The 22655-nt window shown below is 42.3% G+C and overlaps 1 protein-coding gene across 2 annotated transcripts in view; it reads right to left on the reverse strand.

Moving 5' to 3' along the window:
- LOC129769998 (cell adhesion molecule Dscam2) overlaps positions 1-22655 on the reverse strand; it is a 188629-nt gene that overhangs the window by 77489 nt on the left and 88485 nt on the right. For both annotated transcript variants that reach the window (XM_055772566.1, XM_055772565.1), the window contains exons 4-11: positions 20796-20938; positions 20132-20293; positions 19923-20072; positions 19065-19185; positions 17727-17844; positions 16888-17102; positions 16373-16500; positions 9448-9747 (exon numbers count right to left, since the gene is read on the reverse strand). In XM_055772566.1, the coding sequence (XP_055628541.1) occupies positions 9448-9747; positions 16373-16500; positions 16888-17102; positions 17727-17844; positions 19065-19185; positions 19923-20072; positions 20132-20293; positions 20796-20938 (1337 nt within the window). The remainder of the gene's footprint in view (positions 1-9447; positions 9748-16372; positions 16501-16887; positions 17103-17726; positions 17845-19064; positions 19186-19922; positions 20073-20131; positions 20294-20795; positions 20939-22655) is intronic.

The raw sequence follows: 22655 nt of genomic DNA on the forward strand, positions 1-22655 counted from the left end.
AAACAAAAACGAAGAGGCGACCGTTACTGCGCGGTGATTTTGATTGACGTGAAGAACGCCTTCAATAGTGCCAGATGGGAGGCCATCGCCGAGGCGCTACACAGATTGAAGGTCCCTGGCTACCTGTACAGGATACTGAGGAGTTATTTTCAGAATCGGATCCTGGTATACAACACAGACAGGGGACAGATAGTGAAGAATATCTCGGCGGGAGTTCCACAAGGTTCCATCCTAGGTCCCACGCTTTGGAACACGATGTACGACGGTGTTCTAAGGCTGAAGCTACCCAGAGGTGTGAAGATCGTGGGCTTCGCGGACGACATCGTAACAACGGTAATCGGCGAGACGCTTCAGGAGGTGGAAATGATGGCGACTGAGGCTGTAGACATGATCGGTAGTTGGATGGACAGCGTAAAGCTCCAGATGGCACATCACAAAACCGAGGTGCTGTTAGTGAGCAATCGTAAGGCAGTGCTGCGGGCAGAGGTATCGGTCGGAGGACATACCATCGCTTCGAAGCGGGCGGTGAAGTACCTCGGAGTCATGATCGACGACCGGCTGAACTTCAACCAGCACGTCGACTATGCATGTGGGAAGGCGTCAAAGGCCATCAACGTGGTGGCGAGGATCATGCCCAATAGCTTTGGCCCAAGCAGCAGCAAGAGGCGTCTCTTGGCAAGTGTATCTTCGTCGATACTGAGGTATGGTGGCCCTGCCTGGTTGGCGGCTCTGGAAACCCACCGAAATCGGAGGAAGCTGAACAGCACATTCCGACTCATGGCCATGCGAGTCGTAAGTGCTTATAGGACCATTTCGACAGAAGCTGTGTGTGTAATCGCCGGAATGATTCCCATCTGCATCACTCTGGCGGAAGACAGCGAGTGCTACAAGCGACGGGAAAGCAGAGGTATCCGGACATTGATGAGAGCGGAGTCGTTGGACAAATGGCAGTATGAATGGGATACGGCAGAAAATGGTAGATGGACGTACAGGCTGATACCGGTACTTTCGACCTGGTTGAACAGGAAACACGGTGAAGTTAACTTTTACTTGACGCAGTTTCTGTCTGGGCATGGCTGTTTCAGGCAATATCTACACCGGTTCGGGCACGCAGTTTCACCCCTCTGTCCGGAGTGTGGAGTTATGGAGGAAACACCGGAGCACGTCGTTTTTGTCTGTCCCAGGTTCACCGAAAGGCGCGAGGGGCTGCCTGCACTTCATGTCGGGAATATTGTGGAGGAGATGTGTCGCGACGAGATGATCTGGAATGCCGTGAGCAGTGCAATCACACAAATCATGTCGGAGCTGCAGCGAAGGTGGAGGGCTGACCAAAGTGCTGACAACGTCCGACGGTGAAAGGTGAACAACGGCGACGGCTGTTGCAAGAGATGGTACCTCACGAGAGTAGCTGTGACGGGGTGCGCGTTGTGTTGGAGGGCACCACTTAATCGGCTCTCCGCTGGGAAGAGAAATCCTGCGAGGGTGACTGTGACGGGGCGCGCGTCAAGTTGGAGGGCGTTTCCTAATCGGTGCACGTCTCGACAGGTAAACGGATGCCGATTCAATAACTACGACGGAGTGAGTGTCAAGGAGGGCGTCTTCAAACTGGTGTATACCCCACGAGAGCTGCTGTGATGGAGTGCGCGTCATGTTGGAGGGCACTACCTAATCGGCGCTCCGATGGGAAGAGAAATCCTGCGAGGGTGACTGTGACGGGGCGCGCGTCAAGTTGGAGGGCGCTTCCTAATCGGTTCACGTCTCGACAGGTGAGAAACCCCGCGAGGGTGGCTGTGACGGGTTGCGCGTCAAGTTGGAGGGCAAGTCCTAATCGGTTCACGTCTCGACGGGTAAATTCAAAATGCCTGCGAAGAGGACATCAGCGCAGTGGAATTAATAACGAATGGAAAGAAAAAAATATTGAGAAAAAGGGAAGGACAACGCTAGTTAGCGTTGAAAACTCGAGAAGTGCATGAGCACAGCCGCCCCCTGAAGTAGTCGCCTAGATGTGGTCCCAGGGGGAATAAGGCAACGAGTAGAGGGCTTGGTTTTTGTGGGTGCGATCCCCACTCGACGTCTGGGTTAACCCTTCCCAGGTAAGGCTGGTAGAGCGTTCCTCACCTCTTTAAAAAAAAAAAAAAACACACACACACCCGTTCAGCCGTGGAGTTGCCGGCCTAGAATAGCACTTCGGGTCTTGGTCCCTGTCCCTGTCGTATGAGCCGACAAATCGGGTGACAACGCGAGTAAGGGCGCGGTAAAGCCTATTGGAGATTGCACGGGGGAAATACCGTGTACAGGAGCCACGAAAGGAGTGCCAAGCACATCAGGATTGACGCCAGTAAGATCCTGATTACGACATACTGGTTACGACATAGAAAACGGACACGATACGGAAACGATTTCAACACGACGCTAAAGGCTGACAGTCATACTATCCTGTTCCCTGAGTAAGGAAGGGTGACACCTTCCTGAAACGGCGTGTAGGCTAATAGTGCGATTGCCCCCGTCCCGGTAATAACTTGGAAAGTCTTCGGGTACGTTCGATGCTCGTCTAGGCTCAGGCACTAGGTACTAGGCGTCAGATGTCACATTCCTGACTTGCGCTGATCTGGCTCTGAACACGGTCCCTATGAAGGACCGTGTCAACCCCTGCATGGCCTCACTGCTTGCATAGACAACCATGGGATCACTGATAGCGACTATGTACAACGATCGGAGATAGCGGCCCGAAGTTGGGACCCAACAGACATGAATACCATCGAACAATTTAACAGACGAAACGACGGTAATGAAGACACACCAACGGGAGAGGCGAGCGTGTTCGCAAGGAGCGGTAAGCTCCAGAGATCACCTATTCGCAACCAGACAGCCATAGCGAATCCTATAGGACACCAACAACATCCACAACAAGGAGAGACTAGCCTGATACAAGTGCTAACGCATAAAGCCAACACCACCACTTCTTTAGAAGGGCTGCAGGTCGGGAGGTCAAGCTTGATGGAGGTCAAGAAAAAAGTGAACGAGCTCTACGAGTTCATTAAGGACAAAAAACAATGTCCATACTAAGATCAAACATTTAGTCACAAGCATCAAATCCGCCGTTACGGCTGCTGACCGCGAACAGAAGGAGATGATCACGCGAGCAGAGGTTGTTGAAAAAGCACTCGCTGAAGCAAGGGAGAAGATGTCCGTCGAGATACAGGAGACGCCTAAGACGCCACGAAACCCACGATCGGACAAAAGGAAGAGGGATACCCCAGGGGATGAAGAAGACCTGAAGAAGGTTAAAAATGACAACCTGGGAAACAAAAAGGAAGGTGAAGGCAGTGGATGGCGAACTGTCGAAAAACAGACGGAGAAACGGAAGAAGAAAGAAGAAAGGTGTGCAGGAGACAAAAAAAACCAGGCCCAGACGCGAGCGAAGTAAGGGAGATGCTCTGATCGTCGAGGTGAAGGAAGGAGTAACTTACGCATCACTCCTGCGGAAAGTGAGAGACGATCCGGAGTTGAAAGAACTGGGAGAGAATGTGGTGAAAACCAGGCGCACCCAGAAAGGAGAGATGCTCTTCGAGCTCAAGAGGGATCCGGCGGTCAAAAGTTCAGCCTTCAAGGAACTGGTTGCGAAGTCGCTCGGTGAGGAGGCGAAGGTGAGGGCTCTATCCCAGGAATCAGTGGTCGAATGCAGAAATCTCGACGAAATCACGACAGACGAGGAGTTAAGGCGCGAGTTAATAGAACAGTGTAAGCTGGACAATACACCAATGACGATCCGTATGAGGAAGGCGTATGGTGGCACGCAGACGGCGTCGATACGGCTCTCAACAGTCGCAGCCAATAAGATGGTAGAAACGACCAAAATAAAAGTTGGCTGGTCGGTTTGCTCGCTGAAGATGGTGCCCCGGGTGGCCAAGCGGATGGAGAGATGCTTCCAGTGCATGGGCTTTGGACATCAGGGAAGAAGCTGCACAGGCCCCGATAGGTCTGAACTGTGTAGGAGATGCGGTGAGAAAGGGCATGTTGCGAGAGACTGCACGAAGCAACCGAAATGCCTGCTCTGCAAACCAGAGAACGGCAGCGACCATGCGACAGGAAGCTTCAAGTGTCGTTAGCAGAATCGCAGTAACGGAGATAATTCAGATCAATCTGAACCATTGCAACACAGCTCAGCAACTGTTGTGGCAGTCGACAACAGAGACGAAATGCGACGTTGCAATCATAGCGGAGCCGTACCGAGTACCCCGTGATAATGGCAGCTGGGCGACGGATAGCTTAGGGATTGCTGCAATACAGGTGATGGGCAGATATCCTATCCAGAAAGTGGTTGGAGGTTCACATGAAGGTTTTGTAATCGCCAAAATTAATGGAATTTTCATGTGTAGTTGCTACGCACCCCCGAGATGGACAACTGAGCAATTCCACCAGATGCTAGACGCAATGACCGAGGAACTAATCGGTAGAACACCGATCGTCATTGGAGGCGACTTCAACGCCTGGGCGGTGGAGTGGGGAAGTAGATGCACCAACATCAGAGGGTACAGTCTACTGGAAGCTCTAGCAAAGCTGGAAGTAACATTACTGAACGAAGGTACCACCAGCACTATCCGGAAAGATGGGCGCGAATCCATCATCGACGTTACTTTTTGCAGTCCGTCGCTGTTGGCGAGTACGGAGTGGAAAGTGTGCGAGTCGTATACGCACAGTGATCACCAGGCGATCCGGTACAGAATCGGTCAACGAAACCACGTGCTAGTTCGGAGGACAACAAGAGGTGAGCGGAAGTGGAAGACGAATGCTTTCGACAATGACCTTTTCGTCGAAGCACTTCGTCTAGCTAGCGGAGCTTCAGATTGGAACGCAGAAAAGTTGACAGATCTACTGGTGAGAGCATGCGACACTACCATGCCGAGGAAAGTTGTACCAAAAAATGGAAGACGCCCAGCTTACTGGTGGAACGACTCTCTTCGCAACCTTCGCGCTAGCTGTCTTCAAGCCAGAAGACGCGTTCAGAGAGCACGAAATAGCGCTGATAGAGAGGAACGTAATACGGTGTACCGAGCAGCTAGAGCCGCCTTGAAACGGGGAATTACACTGAGCAAAGCGAACTGTTTCAAGGAGCTGTGCCGAGATGCAGATGCCAACCCATGGGGCAACGCGTATCGAGTCGTGATGGCGAAGATCAGAGGACCGGTGACGCCCGTCGAATCGTGTCCCGAGAAGCTGAAGGTCATTGTGGAGGGTTTATTTCCGATGCATGATCCTACGATATGGCCACCGACACCGTACGCCGAAATAGCTACCGAACGTTCTCAAGTTTCCAGTGAAGAACTGGTAGCAGTGGCGAAGAGATTGCAGGTAAACAAAGCGCCCGGCCCAGACGGAATCCCCAACGCGGCCTTGAAAACGGCGATTCAGGCATTTTCAGGATAGTGCTACAGAAATGCCTGGATGATGGTCACTTTCCTAAGAAATGGAAGATCCAAAAGTTAGTGTTGCTGCCAAAACCAGGAAAGCCCCCGGGGGTACCAACATCCTATAGGCCTATATGCCTGCTGGATACTCTTGGGAAACTCTTGGAAAGGATTATCCTCAACAGACTGACGAAATGTACGGAGAGTGACCATGGTCTGTCAAAGATGCAGTTTGGATTCCGGAAAGGTAGGTCCACCGTTGATGCTATCCGGACAGTGGTTGAAAAGGCAGAGAAGGCGTCACAGCAAAAGCGGAGGGGCGACCGACATTGTGCTATAGTAACGATCGACGTGAGGAATGCTTTCAACAGCGCTAGCTGGGAAGCCATTGCCGAGTCCCTACACCGTATGAAGGTTCCTGGGTACCTGTGCAGAATTCTAGGAAGCTACTTCCAGAACCGCGTCCTAGTCTACGAGACGAGCACGGGGCAGACAACGTTGAATATAACGGCCGGAGTACCACAAGGCTCTATCCTGGGCCCAACGCTCTGGAACGTAATGTATAACGGAGTACTGAATCTGAAGCTTCCCAAAGGCGTGGAGATCGTGGGCTTCGCGGATGATATCGTTCTCACAGTGGCAGGCGAGACACTCGAAGAGGTGAAGATGCTTGCAACCGTGTCCATCGTCTCAGTAGGGAACTGGATGCAAGCAGCGAAACTGCAGATTGCTCAGAATAAAACGGAAGTATTGTTGGTGAGTAACTGCAAAGCCGTGCAGCGAGCGGAAATCACAGTCGGGGAACACGTGATAACTTCTAAGCGTAGGTTGAAATACTTGGGAGTTATGATCGACGATCGGCTGAATTTCAACAACCACGTCGACTACGTCTGCGAGAAAGCAGAGAAGTCCATTAGCGCGATTGCGAGAATAATGCCGAATAACGCAGGACCTTGCAGTAGCAAAAGGCGTCTCCTGGCTGCTGTATCCTCGTCCATACTGCGGTACGGAGCACCAGCCTGGTCGGCGGCTCTCGAAACCCACCGGAATCGTAGAAAACTGGACCGTACGTTTCGGCTCATGGCGATGCGAGTTGCGAGCGCGTATAGGACGATCTCGTTGGAGGCAGTCTGCGTTATCGCCGGCATGATCCCTATTGGCATCACTCTGGCGGAAGATAGAGAGTGCTACAGACGAAAGGAAATCAGGGGTATCCGGAAAACAGCGAGAGTAGAATCACTCTTGAAGTGGCAGCAGGAATGGGACACGGTGGAGAAAGGCATGTGGACGTATGGGCTCATACCGGTACTATCGACCTGGCTGAACAGGAAGCACGGGGAGGTGAATTTTCATCTGACACAGTTCCTGTCTGGACATGGCTGCTTCAGGCAATATCTGCGCCGGTTCGGGCACGCAACGTCGCCACTCTGTCCGGAGTGTGAAGATGTGGAGGAAACACCAGAACACGTGGTATTTGTCTGTCCCAGGTTCACCGCAAGACGCGAGGGGCTGCCTGCCCTTCATGCCGGGAACATAGTAGAGAAATTGTGTCGCGACGAGGGCACCTGGAACGCTGTGAACAGTGTAATCATACACATCATGCCCGAGCTACAGCGGAAGTGGAGGGCCGACCAGCGTAGTAATAACCCCTGACCATAGAAGAGGGACAAATGCGAGGGCTGTTGCAAAGTGTAGTACCCCACGAGAGTCGTTGTGACGGAGTGCGCGTTATGTTGGAGGGCACTGCCTAATCGGCGCTCCGTTGGGAAGAGAAATCCTGCGAGGGTGGCTGTGACGGGGCGCGCTTCCTAATCGGTTCACGTCTCGACAGGTGAGAAACCCCGCGAGGGTGACTGTGACGGGTTGCGCGTCAAGCTGGAGGGCAATTCCTAATCGGTACACGTCTCGACGGGTAAGCGGAATCTGGAGAGCAGGGTCAAGAAAATGCTGGCAATGCCTGTTGGTGGATTGAGAGAGGAACATTGCGAGGGTCGTTTCGGCGTAGCTAGAGCCTAGGAGAGCATCATCAAATCGGTGGGTACCCCCACGAGAGTTGCTGTGACGGAGTGCGCGTTATGTTGGAGGGCACTGCCTAATCGGCGCTCCGTCGGGAAGAGAAATCCTGCGAGGGTGGCTGTGACGGGGCGCGCGTCAAGATGGAAGGCGCTTCCTAATCGGTTCACGTCTTGACAGGTGAGAAACCCCGCGAGGGTGACTGTGACGGGTTGCCAATCCGAACGCTTGGTTCCCTGTTCGAGATAACATGCTGCCACTGAACCATACTCAGTGGTCTTAAAGCTACCAGAACAAACGCAGTAGCTGATTCGCATCGATCGGTTCAATCAGAACGTGTAGTTCTTTGTCCTAAATAACATATTTATTACTCATTTGAATCCCACGAGACGCTGGGGAAATAATGGTCCACTGTGCCAGTGCCCCGCTATAACACAGTAAGGGTAAATAACTGTAAAGGGTGCCCTGCCCCCCCCCACAGGATCCGCTAGCGACCGGGTATATTTGGAACCCTCTTGGCCATTCATCCCTCGGCACGGCTACCTTGGAGTTTGGGTTACCCACACGATTTTCCGGAGCTTGAGGCTAAGTTTTGACTCCAACGCTCCTTATTTCAGGGCTAGCGACCGGCAGTAGAGTTTTCAACGATTTCGTGTTTCCAATCATCAGTTGAGGCCCTCTACTGGCTGAGTTAACTCTCTGATACGGGTTCGAAGCGAAACACATAAGCCCACTGCACCCGTCATGCGCTATCGCCATCGGGGTAAGAGAAGTAAAAACTTTGCAACAGACCGATATTGCTGTTTCGGTGTGGCCCCGAACGAAGGTAGGAGATCCTTCAATCTACAACACGAGATCCGCTTCTTCCATGGCATCAGTGGTGTCAAATCTGCGACGGTTCTGTTTGGTGTTACCCCATGCTTGATGGTATCCATTGAAATCCCCTAGAACGAGGATTAGGCCGGTTATATTTCGCAAGGTTTATTTCTTATGGCGGGTTTACATTAGGGAGATCTATAGCTATAGATGGATTTATTCACGTGAAAATAGGTGTAAACGGGTGAGAATAAATATGATACACTTATTCGAGGTATATACAACTTGAATAAATTCAGCATATGTAAACGCTTGTGAATTTCTCACTGGTGATAAATCATTAAAGTTGGAGGCAGTTCTACTCCAGGTGAATAAATTCATCGAAAATATGAATATATTCATTATAGAAGTTCACGCTAGTGTAAACGGTTGATGCGATTTCTATAAATCTCATCATATTTCTTCACATGAATATATCACTAGTCTAAACCCACCCTTAGATTGGAGATTTTCTGCTTCGGCAAGTACCTTGAGATGATTGTTACCGGGAACGGGTATGCAATTTTCTCGGCGATCGCTGGAAATTCCGTGTCGGGATTCACTTCAGAGAAGTAATAAGGGCGTCGAACTCCTATTGCAACGGAATGATAGAAGTTTTGTTAGATGCTTGGCACACACCCTAAAATATTTGGTATGAAGACTGTTGCGATAGAATTGGATGGGAGTTCTTCCAGCAAAAATCAACCAACTTTGATTTGATTTGATCCGCTTAAAGCTATAAATGTGTATTTATTTAGGATAAGTTCTATAACGAAATTCATTTTTCGCTTACAATTCGGTTTCCGCACAATGTTTTTCTCCTATCACGAACTGTATTAATTACGACACTAAAGCGTCAATATTCTAGCCTGGAAATAGTATTTAGCTTTTAATCTACATTTACTGATCAAAATATAGTTCACTCCTGCTCGAAATATAATTGATTTCAACTCAAATTCGTTTGAAATTGATTTCTTGAAATCACCAAATCACTTTTTCTCAATGTTTTAGGTTTGTTTATGTTTACGTTTTTTCCAGCTTTTGTCTTCTCCCATTCCAGATCATTCAATAGAGTCACGTTACGCACCGTTACAGACCTGTTCGAGTGGCTGTTGCGGCGAACAAAGACATCACTTTGAGGATTGATCGCTAATTATTTTTTTGTACTTACCATAAACATTCAGACGTGCCTTATGTCTAGCCGCACCGATGGTGTTGGATGCTATACACGTGTATAGTCCCCCGTCGTCCGCATTAACATGAGTTATATTCAAATGGGTTGTTATGTAACCGTCGTTAGTCATGAATTGATCGAACGTATATTGATGAATTGAAGATAAAATTGGTTGGTAATCTAGCATCCAGGAAAATTGTGGTTGTGGTGAGCCGGATGCTGTGCATTTGAGAGATACAAACGCAACTGGACGCACGTTCTGCTCTGCAAAACTGTAGATGATTTCTGGTGGGGTTTCTGTAACAGATATAATGTGAAGATCGATCATGAGTAGATTTATGAGTTTCAGTTATGATTGGCCTGAACCAGCGAAATTATACAAAGAACGTAACGAATGACGCTTGGGATCATTGTGCACGGTTAGCTGATTCGATCTTTAAAAAACATGTTGAGTCCTGATTGAACTAGATGATTGACAATGAATTTTCCATCTGGCACACATGGGTTCCTGTGAACCGATAGTAGATTTTCCTATATATCATTTCTTAGCTTTGTTACTGTCCTTACCACTCTCTTCGAATGGAATTTCTGTTGGGGGCTGTCCACATACCACCTGGACAGAAAAAGCACGGTTTTAGACTCCCCCTCCGCCTCCGTGGACAAGCGTGGACATTTTCGTACCCCTACCCCCCTTTTTCTATCCCATTTGTTTATTTCATGCTCACTAGCATTTTAGCTGTAACAGAGCCGAATTTTAATCGTGTACATGTCACATGTTTATCATATCTATAACTAGCACATTACACAGTTGCCATTTTTCGGCGTTATAGTATTCCTTCTATACCATTGCATATGGTACATTGCATTTCACAGTAGCCATTTAGGCGTAAGAGTATTCGTTCTGTTCTTCCATTGTCCAGTTAGACCGGACAGCAGAGACAGTTGATATGATCATTGTTGAGTTATTAATAGAATAGCAGCAGCCCGATGTTTCTTGCATAGCAGGCCAGTTGTATGGATGAATCGATCTTATTTCGACCGTGGATCGATCTCCATCGCTGATGATTGTTGCGTGGACGTAGTTATTCTGTAAAACACAAAGATGGTCAATGAGGGCCCTGAGTTTTGAAGAAAAGCATCTACCCCCGCCCTTTGTCGTGGACATTTTTCTTTTTGACGTAGGACTACGTCTAACCGGAAGATATAGGGGGTGAAATGGAAATCTAGGCACTGAACAAGTAGGAAAAAATGCAAGATTTGGAACGTTTATAACTCGAGCATTTCTCAATAGATCGCAAAGGTTTTTGCATCAATTGATAGGAAATATATCTACGCATCTATCATAACGAATAACATTTCATTTTTCTTGAGATAAATAATTGAATAATTGTGAAATATCAAGCATTGTCCAAATGCACTATGTGCCCATTTTTGATTGGTCCATTTTGTGCTCCTCAAATCGTACCGACCAAAACGGGCAACCAGAGCAGCAGCGAAATAGAATGAAGCACGATTGGAAAGGAAAAAGAAAAAAAAAAAGAACGAAACATTGGTCGCAGTCTCACACATGCGTAATTCTCGAGCCAACCAGTCAGCTTAAAAATCCCCGCTCCGCTGCCGTAACGATCATTCTCATTCAAACCGTACACCACATCAGTTCGCATCACAACACATCAACAAACCAAACCAAGCAGCCAAATCTGGACATGGCAAAGGAGGAAAAATTAAGGGAAAGGCAAAACCCGCTCGAATCGTGTCGGTCTGGAGTTCCCCGCAAGGGTAGCTAGGCCGACCGCATTAGTACCAGTATAGTTTCGGCCGCCGAAGTGATCGAGTTAGCTGCTCGCGCCGAAAACAAAACCCGCATTCGGAACAGAACACATTCGGTTCGGTGGACATCAAGTCAACAGGCAGTTGCAGCGAGTGGTGAGTGGCAAACGCAATCGCAAAACGGCAGCTGGTAGCAGAAGAAAATAGTTTGTTCTTTATACAATCTGCTTTGGTGGCAAATCCAGAACAAGGCGGCATCGAGGGCGTTCGAAATGGTTTTTTTCAAAACCACGAGTACAAAGTTTTCTAAATTGGAACCATTCCATAAAACAAGGCGCTTATCAGGGCCATTAAACCTTTCAAAAAAGAGTTTACGAAATATAGTTCAATGCTTTCTAAAATAATATCCAAAATAATAATAAAAAACAATTTGATTTTTTCATAATTTGTTTGCCAGGATCTGCTGAGTATGTGAATTTGGCAGTTGTTCTGAGCTTATTGATAGTTGTGGACTTTCCTGATTATTCAATTTACACCAATTCTTAAATTGTTTCCAGATTGAAAGTACAGTAATTTACAATTAGTTCGACATTTAGCTAATTGGACGGACATGTAATGCGACATAATTAGTTGGACATTTTTGTAAACATAGAGATCCAAATTATGACCCCACATTGAAAGTCGACACTGTACCACTGTCATCGCAAATGTTCAATTACAGGTTAAAATCGTTTCCAATGCGACACTGAGTGGTGCTTCGGCACGTCGCATTGAATGTAATTTACTGTACAACATGTCACAAAGCTGGATGGGAAGAAATTTTCCAACTGTGAAAGCTGTGGCGAGTGGCAACAAATCGCTAAACAGGAAGGTTTAGCCGAACAAGATGGGGATATCGAGTGATAACAAAACAATAAACTCTTTAGAATGAAGATAATTTTGTGATCCTGAAAAGGACCCTTTTTAGCCTGCATGTGAATCCAACGAGCGAACAAATCATAATGAATGTATTTTTTTGCCATCGCTGCCTTTTAACGCTCATTCGTTCGTCTCGTTGGACTCGTCCCTTTGGCTGAGTCTGCCGATTTGTCTCTATCCTGTGAGCGTGTACCGCTAGAGTATAAAGCGCGCGGATCCAAAAAAAATATCTCATTTTCTTTCAAACCGTAAACCAGTGTGGTTGTACGGCATCGTTTAGCATCGCATCGCATCACATCATAAAAAGAAAACAAGCAGCAACGTGGACGTGTTGACGTAACAAAGGAGGACAAGTTAAGGGAAAGGCAAAGCCTCACTCGAACCGTGCATGTTTCCAGTTCCCTGTTGGTCGCATTCATTGATTGCTCCGCAAGGGTAACTAGGCCGAACGGATTGGTGCCGGAGCACCAGTATACCTAACAGTGGTTATAGAGTTTCGACCGTCGGAGTGCTCGAGTTGGCTTGCAAAGCTGCTCACGACAATCAGAAAACACGCATCAAGAACAGAGCAGCTTCGGTTCGGCGCTCGTCAAGGCAACAACTAGTTTCAGCGAGTGGCAAACGCAATCGCAAAACGGCAGCAGGTAGAAGAAAGAAAAAGTTTGTTTATACAGACCGCTTTGGTGGCAAAACCAGCCACCGTAAAACACGGCGCTTTACAGGGCCATTAAACCATTCAAAAAAGAGTTATTAAAAGTTTTTCACAATACCAATGCATTCTAAAGTGACATAATATGACATATAATATAAACTGTTTTGTTTTGTTTATGCTTGTTCTTGAACTGGTTGGGTTTTTTTAAATTGATCATTCAGTTTTCACAAACCCATGTACAGTTTCCGAATTAAAAGTGGCTTCAAATTACAACACATTGTATGCAGGATGGCATTAACGAATTTTCTCGGTAGCAAGAACTGCTTTCTTTGGTTGACTGACTGACGTTACATCTGCATTGTATAGGAAAATAACTAAGGAGCAACATGATGAGCTATGTATTTCCTGCTGCTCTGTTCTTATTTTAAGTTCTTATAGTTCGTTTATTTTTCAACAGATCGTCTCCAAAACCTCAGTTCTTTTTTATTTTTATTTACTTTGTTTACGGATACTACAAATCTTACAATTCATTCGTCTCTGAAACCACAGTTTAAGGTACGGTAATGTGCTCAATAATGAAATATATGATAGTGAATGAGTTGATGACTACCTATGCATTCCCTATCACAGCCATCATTTTGATTGTACGATATATGCATACGCCGAAAGATGCCCGGCGTTGAGCATTTAATAAGTACAAAGCCTTTAGAAAAAAATCAAGAATCAAGTTTGTAAAAAAAAACGCAAAAACACAACACCAAAGGTTCTTTTCAGACCCCCCAACATGTTCATAAAAAGTAAACAGTAAAGTAATTCATTTTTCAGGTAGATAGGTAGGTAGAAGAAAATAAAACAATATAATTAAAATATATATTTAGCAAAAGCTGTCCCCTTTGTATAGTCCTACGTCACTCCGGTTATGTCCCCGACATTACCCACCCGTATTTTTAAATTAAAATAATTAAGGAAATAACTGTTTTGCGCCTAAATTCCATTTTAATTCCATTTAAGTTGTTTTAATTTCAAATTTTACTTGCTGTACCCTGTACCTGCTTTGTTGTGGCACATTGTTTTTATATGGTAGCGAAATGAGTTGTATAACAAAGCACATGCTTCTTGTGAGTTTAATTTTGAAACACTTGTGAGTATACAATATTTTTTGTTTTTCCATTATCAGCGAAGATATAAAGTCTATCTAGTTTGCTAACCAGGAAACACGTAATGTACAGTTAACCAGGTGAGGAATCTGAATATAAGCTACACAACTACAAAGATTTATCTTGAGCTTTGCTAATTGAGATTGCAAGCTCCAATCAAATAGAAATAAATGAAATTAAAATCATTCTCAAATACATTTTCAGTTCACAATTTTCTAAACACTTGCAAAAAAAATGTGTTGATATCACATAGACGCCAGTAATAATCCAGTCAACTTGATTATTTCGTCTTCATTTGATTCATATTGAATTCCAGTAGAACCTTTTACTACAGAGATATACTCGATCGAATGAAAAGTTATCATTTCATTTTGGATTATGAATATTTTATGACATAATGATCGCACAGCAAATCGAAGGGCAATTGTAGAAACTTGAAAATGTTCTATACAAGATCCAGTTATTGCTTTGACAAATGCATTGTTATAGTGTTACAGTGTTGCTCAAAATTGAAACAAATCTTTGCCCACTCCGGTATATGATCGATCACAGTAAATGCCGATTCATCTTCACTCTGAATTTCCGATTCACCATTAGTCGGTAGCGCAAGTCAAACCCTTTTCCGCCATAGTTCGGAGAATTTTCAGAGGGTATTGAAGGCGTTTTAGAATATTTTTTTTTTCGAATCCTTATGGGCCATTCTGCATTGATTGTCTAGATGACTTTCAAAGTGCTTGCGGGGAAAAATGACATCAGCCAACTTACGATACATTGATTCCCAACAATGGAATTAAGCTTAAGTCTCAACTGTGAAAGTTGAATTTCTCAACTGTGCTCAATTTTTGCTCTTGATGTGCTCAATTTTTGCTCTAAATTGACCCCAGTTCAAAATTACGCAACTTATTCTTCTAAGTTGCGTAATTTTGAACTTAATTGCTTTCATTTGAAAGATGGGAAAATTTTCTGTTGTGGAACATTTTAAATAGTGAAATATAACAATAGGAATAACATTGTGGTGTCGAGGAAGGAATTGTAGAAGGGTTGGAGAGCTTCAATTTTGTGGATAGAAACAATCAATTTTATTTTTATAATATTAATAAAAAAAAATAAAAACCCTTGAAAAACGATAAATTTTAAGCATTTTTTAACTTCTGAAAGGTACTTCAATCCATCAATTCAAATGTTTTACAACTGCATTATATGCGAAATTTTCTGAAAAAACAGAATACTGGGTCAACTGATTCAAGTTTGACGACTAGTGGTGCATGGATCATTTCACGCAAATGTAAATATTCATTACAAGAAATTGACGGAATACTTTGGAAAATTCTACCTTTTCGAGAAAAGTAATGCGAGAAAATAATTTTACAAAACATAACCATTATGGAATCGTTTATTTTTTTATAGGTTTGAGCTATGAACGTATATGCATAGCCCGCAACTATAAAATTATAGGATCATACAAAATAGCTCTGTCGCTCACAGTTTACATAAGTTATTTTCAGAATATAGATTTCAGTGAAGAAGTTCAATGATATTAGTAAAAATATATGAAGCACTCTCAGGCAGCTCAATTCGTTTATGGATAAATACGGAATACTCAGGATGGGCGGAAAGTTTTAAAATTCTTGGATATGGATCAGTTTTTATTTAAGTTAGAATGTATCGGTGATTATATTTGAAAAAATATTTATTTTTCGTGTCCACGTGGACATAGTCTATACCCCCACCCCCCTCTACGTGGACAAGCGTGGACATTTTCATACCCCCTACCCCCCTAAAATTGTTCATGTGGTATGTGGACAGCCCCTTGTTGGTTCGATGAGCCGGCGCGAAACCGACGGATAATTCAGAATCAGTTCTCAGGGACCGACGTAGGGTTCAACGTGTTGAATCGTCAATAACGACGCCGGCCACGTCTTCATAGTCGCCAGATAATAGAAATAATAGTATGATACTTGAAGTCGGTGGGGTCGCTATTATAGATATACAGCTATTCCATGCCAAACAGATATAGTGGTTCTCAGATTTTCGTCAAAAGTGGTAATTTTGTTCTTAATCGCAGAACATTAGACCCGTATTTTTTTATTTTTTTCATCCGTCCAAAAAATCTTTTTTTTCACTTTTTCCAAAAAAATACTTTTTTTTTCAAAAACTCATAACTTTTGAACCACTAAACCGATTTAAATGATCGACATATAAAATTTGAGCCAATGAGCTAGCCTTTGAAATTAAAAAGAAAAAAGAAAATGGAAAATGGACGTTTTTGAGATATGATTTTTCAAAGTTAACCGGTGGTTCGATTTTTTTTGCGATAAAGAACAAATTACCACTTTTCATGCCTGGAAGTATGTTATCTTTATCCTTTCTATGAAATTTTTTTTTCTTTCTATGAATGAAGTTTTTCTATAATAACATATCTTACCTCCGATTTCCAACTCTGCACTGGCCTGTTCGCTACCTATTGTATTGGATACAATACATTGATAAACACCACGATCGTTCTTGTTGGCATTGTTTATTGATAAAATAGTCGGTGTTATGAATGTTATTCTGGATGGAATAATCATACGAATGAAAACAAAGTTAGAATCAATTATTCAAAAATCAAGAATAGTAAATTAACCTCTTAACCCCTAAACCTATGATTTATTTCCCAACAGAGCGGAAATACAGAACATCGGTTGATCACTCATTGAACTAATTCACTACACAGCCTGAGCGTCCTAGCGCCCTATGATATGCAAATGCAGCACGTGTCAGGTTCGATTTTATAGTTTTCGGACCCGATATAGGTGAATGAACTGCAAAGTTCAAAGCCTTTTAAAAACACAAAGTAGCAAAGGTAGTGGCCCGATCACGAATTTGGCTCGATGTTGTAGGTTAAAGGGTTAAATGAAACTTGATTAACAACGAAAATTTCACCATTGTATTTCTTACCTTCCACTTTTTGCGTCGTTGTCATCCACAACAAGTCCGTTGTGAATCCACTCGATTTTCCCTATTTTTGAGCCAACTATCATGCAGTTGAATTTGGCAGGAGTTCCAGTATTAACAATTTGTATTTGTGGTTGGATTTGCACCACTAGCTCCGAGTTGATTGTCAAATGAATATGAAGTTCCTGCTCACCGAACTGATTCACTGCCTTGCATATCTACGATTGGTAAATAAACACAAGGTTCGTTATTACATTAATATGACTTTTTCACACGGGAACGGGCCCTTATAAATTCTACGAATTTTGGATAGATAGAATGATAGAGTGACTTTCGATGTGCTGAATTTTTGATCATCAAAAATTCGTTCTTAACAAAGCGTCAACAGAGCTTTTGAAGAGTAACATGGTCAGTCAGATAATGATGCACTAATATATCGAAAAATATAATAGAGGCGAATGAACTGCAAAGTTTAAAGCCTCTTAAAAACAAAGAAAGAAAGAAAGAAAAATATAACAGATGCCACCAGAAGTTCTTTATAAGACGATATAAGACGAACAACTTTGCCAGACTTGTCCTAGCCAGTTTCCTTAAAATTGCATTAACGAAAGAGATCCATCTTGTTCCATACTCATCAATTCGTCTTATAGAGGAGACTCATTTTAAATTGTACGACAAAAATTAAAAAAAAAATTGTACGAGTATTTTTTTTGTGATTCATAATAACAAGCAAATAAGCAAACTTCATCTCACATCCAGATGCTACTGTCACATCCAGATGCTACTGTTCACAGGAACCTGTGGAGTAAGAACTTATTTGTATAACATTGTTAAATAGTTACCCATCTACCGGTGTCCCTTTCATCGCTTTCTCGAATAAACAATAATGACTGTGATGAGAAAATGCGTTTGGATGATGGAACGGCATAAATCGATCCTGAGCTGGACAAGCGAAACCAACTGAAACATACAAAAAGATCCAGATGTAAACGATGTCAATTGAAACATAGACAATTCATGGGATGTAAACATGTCGGTGGGAACAAAAATGTATTTGCAATGTCAATTTCCCCAGGCACTTTGGTTTTGATGGCTGTGTTGGGTAAACCGTAAATCGGGCGTTTAGATAGCGATTGACATTTTACAGTTATTCAATTGCTTATCTGAGGAAAAATAACATTTTTAATTAAATATGATAGATGCGTAGAAATACTTCCTAAAAATTGATGCAAACATCTTCGCGATCTATTAAGAATGTTCGAGTTATAAGCATTCGAAATCTTTCATTTTTTCCTGCATGTGCTGTGTTTAGGTTTTCATTTTACATTTCATATATTTCGATTAGACGTAGTCCCACGTCAAAATAAAACAAAGAATATTTTGACTATCCATTATATCATTATCTGTTTATCTATCTTTTAACAATGAAACAAAAATTGAACGGAAAAGAAATAGTGATAATTAGAATAGTTACGAGCCGATGAGGCGAGGGGATTCAAAAAAGGTATGTCATGGCGTACACGATTCTGGTTATCTGAAACAAAAAAAATCGAACAGATTCTGAATCAGTGAAGATGCCGCTATGGCATGCACCTCAAACAAGACACAAACATGCTTTTTGACAAATGCAGTCTTTTGAAAAAAAAAATGTTTGAAACGTTTTTTTACGTTTCTGGGTTTTTAAAAATAGAAAACTTAAAAAATGAAAAGAATTTTTATTAGTTTGTAGCATGCGATAGAGAGATGCATACAGATTGTATTCATATAAACTCGAGTATCAATAGCGTTTCAATAGCACTTGAAATATCATGTACGCCAGTTTAAAAAAAAACGACTTCGAGAAAAACGCGTTCTATGATTTGTGTCAAGGCCGTATAAGATTAGATACCGCATCTTAGTGAATGGTTATAACTCGGCAAATAATGAGATTTTCGGAAAGTTCTTTTTTAAGGATATATTTTTGAATGCCTAAACTTCAGAAATATGAAAAAATATATTTTTTTCAATTTTCTAGACTAGAATACTGCCTTAAGGCCCAGAAGCTAATTGTTGGGGATGAAAACATACAGTCTAATGTGACACCTTTTTAGATAATGTGAGCAACACGTTATTAAAAGATTCGACGAGAATCGAACTCAAAATTGGTCTCTGTAAATTTAAACGTCATTTGGACTACTCACTTGAATTTTGGCGGAGGATTGCCTTGAACATTACACGGAAGATGGACGTCGTTGCCTTTGTCAACCGTTATTTCCGTGAGAGGTTTCTGAGTGGTAATTGGCGCTAAATCCGATAAAAATTCTGAAAAAGATAAAAAAAACCTTTCAATAAATGCACGTAATATGTGTATACTTAGGGTGCCAATGAAAATGGTCATCCCGAATTTCAACAAGTTACCTCATAAAAAATCTTGAAAAAACACCCTTTGCTCAATCGGACTTAAGGAAGAGTGGCGCAAAGCGGTCAAAGTTTGAGTTTTTTGAAAATCGAAAAATCACCCAAGTAGTAGAGGGAATCGGACTTTTAAAGAAAATTGTTTGAGAACAAATGTCTTAAAATAGCATAAAACGAGATCTACTGTCATCTCGGTTTTTTTTTGTCAAAAATCGACACTCTGGGACTTTTTTTTCGAAATACGAAGCAAAACGTATGGTTTAAGGTGCCTGTTATTTCAATAATCTGCTCTAAACAAAATTGATCAAGGTTACTTCCATATCGCATGACCATGATTTGAATTTATCTTCCATTGTTCATTTAAATATCACTGAATCATCATGCTATTGTGCCTTGCCTAGTTCACCCATACCTCGCTTTACGGCCTAGATACGTTCCTTGGTCGCTAAGAAAAAAACCGTATAACGAATCAATTATTCTCATACAAATGCATACAAATTCTATCGGATCGGTTCCAACTTTGTTCGGCGAAATGCCGTATAACGAGCGGCCGTATAGCGAGGTATGGGTGTACTGATAGCGGAAGTACGAGAACGCGATTGGACTGAAATAGATATGGCAAACAACGATTGTATATGAATTACCCTTTATCGTTAAGATCACAGATGGACTCATCCTACTTTTTCCGGTTAACGTATCAGTCATTACACAAGAAAACGGCTTTTGTTTATCTTCAACGGTAACACTTCGTATATACAAATCACCACTCGGAGTTGCAACCGTGAAACGTGTGCCTGTAATTCACGAAAAAGTATAACCAAAAATACTGAGCTGTATTCAATATTTGTATTACCATATTCCGATTGTTCTGGGATGAACAACTCTTTATCACGGTACCATGCTGACACCTTAGCAAATTCGTGTACATAGGGAGTAATATGGCAACGCAAAAAAGCGGTATTTCCAAGAATAACATCGACCTTTTCTACATACACATCATATGTTTCACGTAAAACTATGGAGAAAAATGTAAGTGAGTAGTGAATGAATAGTTTATATTTTTACTGGGTGTAGAAAAAAGTTTTGATGTACAGTAAAACCCCGATTATTCACGGAATCGAGTAACAAGGTCATCGTGGATAACGGATAACAATGAAATGCACACATGAAATTCCATCATGAAAACAATGTTTTACCAATACAAAATAATCAAACTATCAAAATTATCCACGGAATGACTACACCGTTAGTACATTTCTACACCGGTAGTCATTCCGTGGATAATCTAGGTTCTACTGTATTTACGAACAATGGCGTAACTATTACTAAGTCGTATCGTATTATTCGCGTGAATGCGCGAATATCAAATAAAGCCGGAAAGCTATGTAGCTACCAACGGACTAAAACTGAATAAAATACAATGTACCGTTTTCTCCGATTGAAGCTTTCAAGTTACATAATGAACATCAATACTTGTTACTACTCCCATTAGATAATTGTAAAAACGTAGATCTTACCTGCTCGCACTTTAACGTTCCTACTTAACAATTTATAATGAAGATAAGAAATTCTGCATCTATAGGTTGTGTCATGCACATCAGTTCTGAATAAATGACTGGCAAACGGTGGAAAATACAATGTGCCATTGGGTAGAATTTGCCTGTAATGAAGAGAAAATGAATTATCTGGTTTATGTCACTATTTTTCACTACTATTCTGAATTTCTAAATTTTCAATTTTCAGATACAGTAGTGAACAAATAATATGATAACTCTAATTAACTGTGGATGATTAGAAAATCATTTTAATGCATGAAAAGCATTCGGAAAACTGTAAAATTGGAAATTCATTTTTATAACGTATAAAAATCATTCGGAAACTTGGAAAATTGGAAATTCAACAAATTTTGCTTATCTTTACAACCATTCCATGTCAAACCGATAAAGTGGTTCTAAGACTTTTGTAAAAATTGTTAATTTTGTTCTTTATCGCGAAACATTAGACTTGTATTTTTTTTTATTTTTTCATTAGGGTGACCATTTTCATTTTAGGGTGAATCGAAGAACCTATTTTTTTCCTTTTTTAGACGAGCCTGCCGTACAAATGAAACACCAATTTCTGCATAACTCGAGAACTAATCAAGCAAATGGAACCACATGGGGCATGTCGAGGTTTCAGGCGGCAAATAAATGTTTTTGAGGTGGTTCGAGACCCCTACCCCCTCTCCAAGGGAGAGGCGTCATCGTTATCGAATCATGGATGTACACTATTTCATTATTTCGACCGAGATTTTTTTCGATGTCTGGTGGCGTTTTTCAATTAGAGGTCATCATTTGGGTTTCAAACTCGTTAGCGTAATCTCTATTGGAATAGAAAACACGAAACCAGTTTTGAAATATTTAAATTTTAATGAAAATTTTCGCTACGACTTGAAACACGCATTTCTGCGTGTATTAACCATTTGTCTATACATTTCCAACATTGTTACTGAATCTTTTCATTATAGTATAAAGTTGTCTTCAAAAACAATTTTCGTATGAGATTTTTTTCACCACCTGTAGAAAAGTGTGTTTTTCATTTAAAAAGAATACTAATTTGAAAAGGAATCAATCATAACTCGAGAACTAATCAAGCAAACGAAACTAAATTTGGCATGTGGAGGTTTTAGGATGCAATAAATGTTTCTATGGTGGTTCGACACTCCACCCCCCTCACTTAGGGTGGGCTGTCATACAAATGAAAAACATATTTCTGCATAACTCGAAAACTAACCAAGCAAATGGAGCCAAATTTGGAATGTGAAGATTTTAGGGGGAACGAAACGTTTCTATGGTGAATAAACACTCCTCCCCCTCTCTAAGGGAAGAAGAAAACGGCCTCTCTAAGGGAAAAAGAGGGGAGGGTTCTGTCTTCATTCTATCATATTTTCTGTATCAAACATTTATTCCATGTAACAGAGAAACATATTATTTGCAAGTGGTTGAAAAATCTTGAACGAGAATTGTGTCTGAAAAAAATGTGATATTATGATGACGAGTTTTGGTAGAAGTACTAGGAATTTTTTAGTAAAAGGTTAATTCAACGGGGTCGATTAGAAGATCAATCAATGAACAGTTCTGCGATTGGACTCATGAACTTGCGTTTAGTAAGAAAACGTGATTGTTTGAAGGTATTGATAACAAAAAACTAATTTTGGGCGAGAAGAAGTTTGCCGGGTCAGTTAGTATTCATATAAATTCAGTTCAATCTAAAATCCCCCTAAAATCGTGTATCCGGGGGCGGTAAGGCCCCAGCCTCTCGCACCCCCCGGTCGACGCCACTGTCAAATCGTCATATGAAAATTAAAGTAAGGACCGTATCGTTAATTATGGGTACGC

The sequence above is a fragment of the Toxorhynchites rutilus genome, chromosome 2 (assembly GCF_029784135.1).
Source record: "Toxorhynchites rutilus septentrionalis strain SRP chromosome 2, ASM2978413v1, whole genome shotgun sequence".
Lineage (NCBI taxonomy): Eukaryota > Metazoa > Arthropoda > Insecta > Diptera > Culicidae > Toxorhynchites > Toxorhynchites rutilus.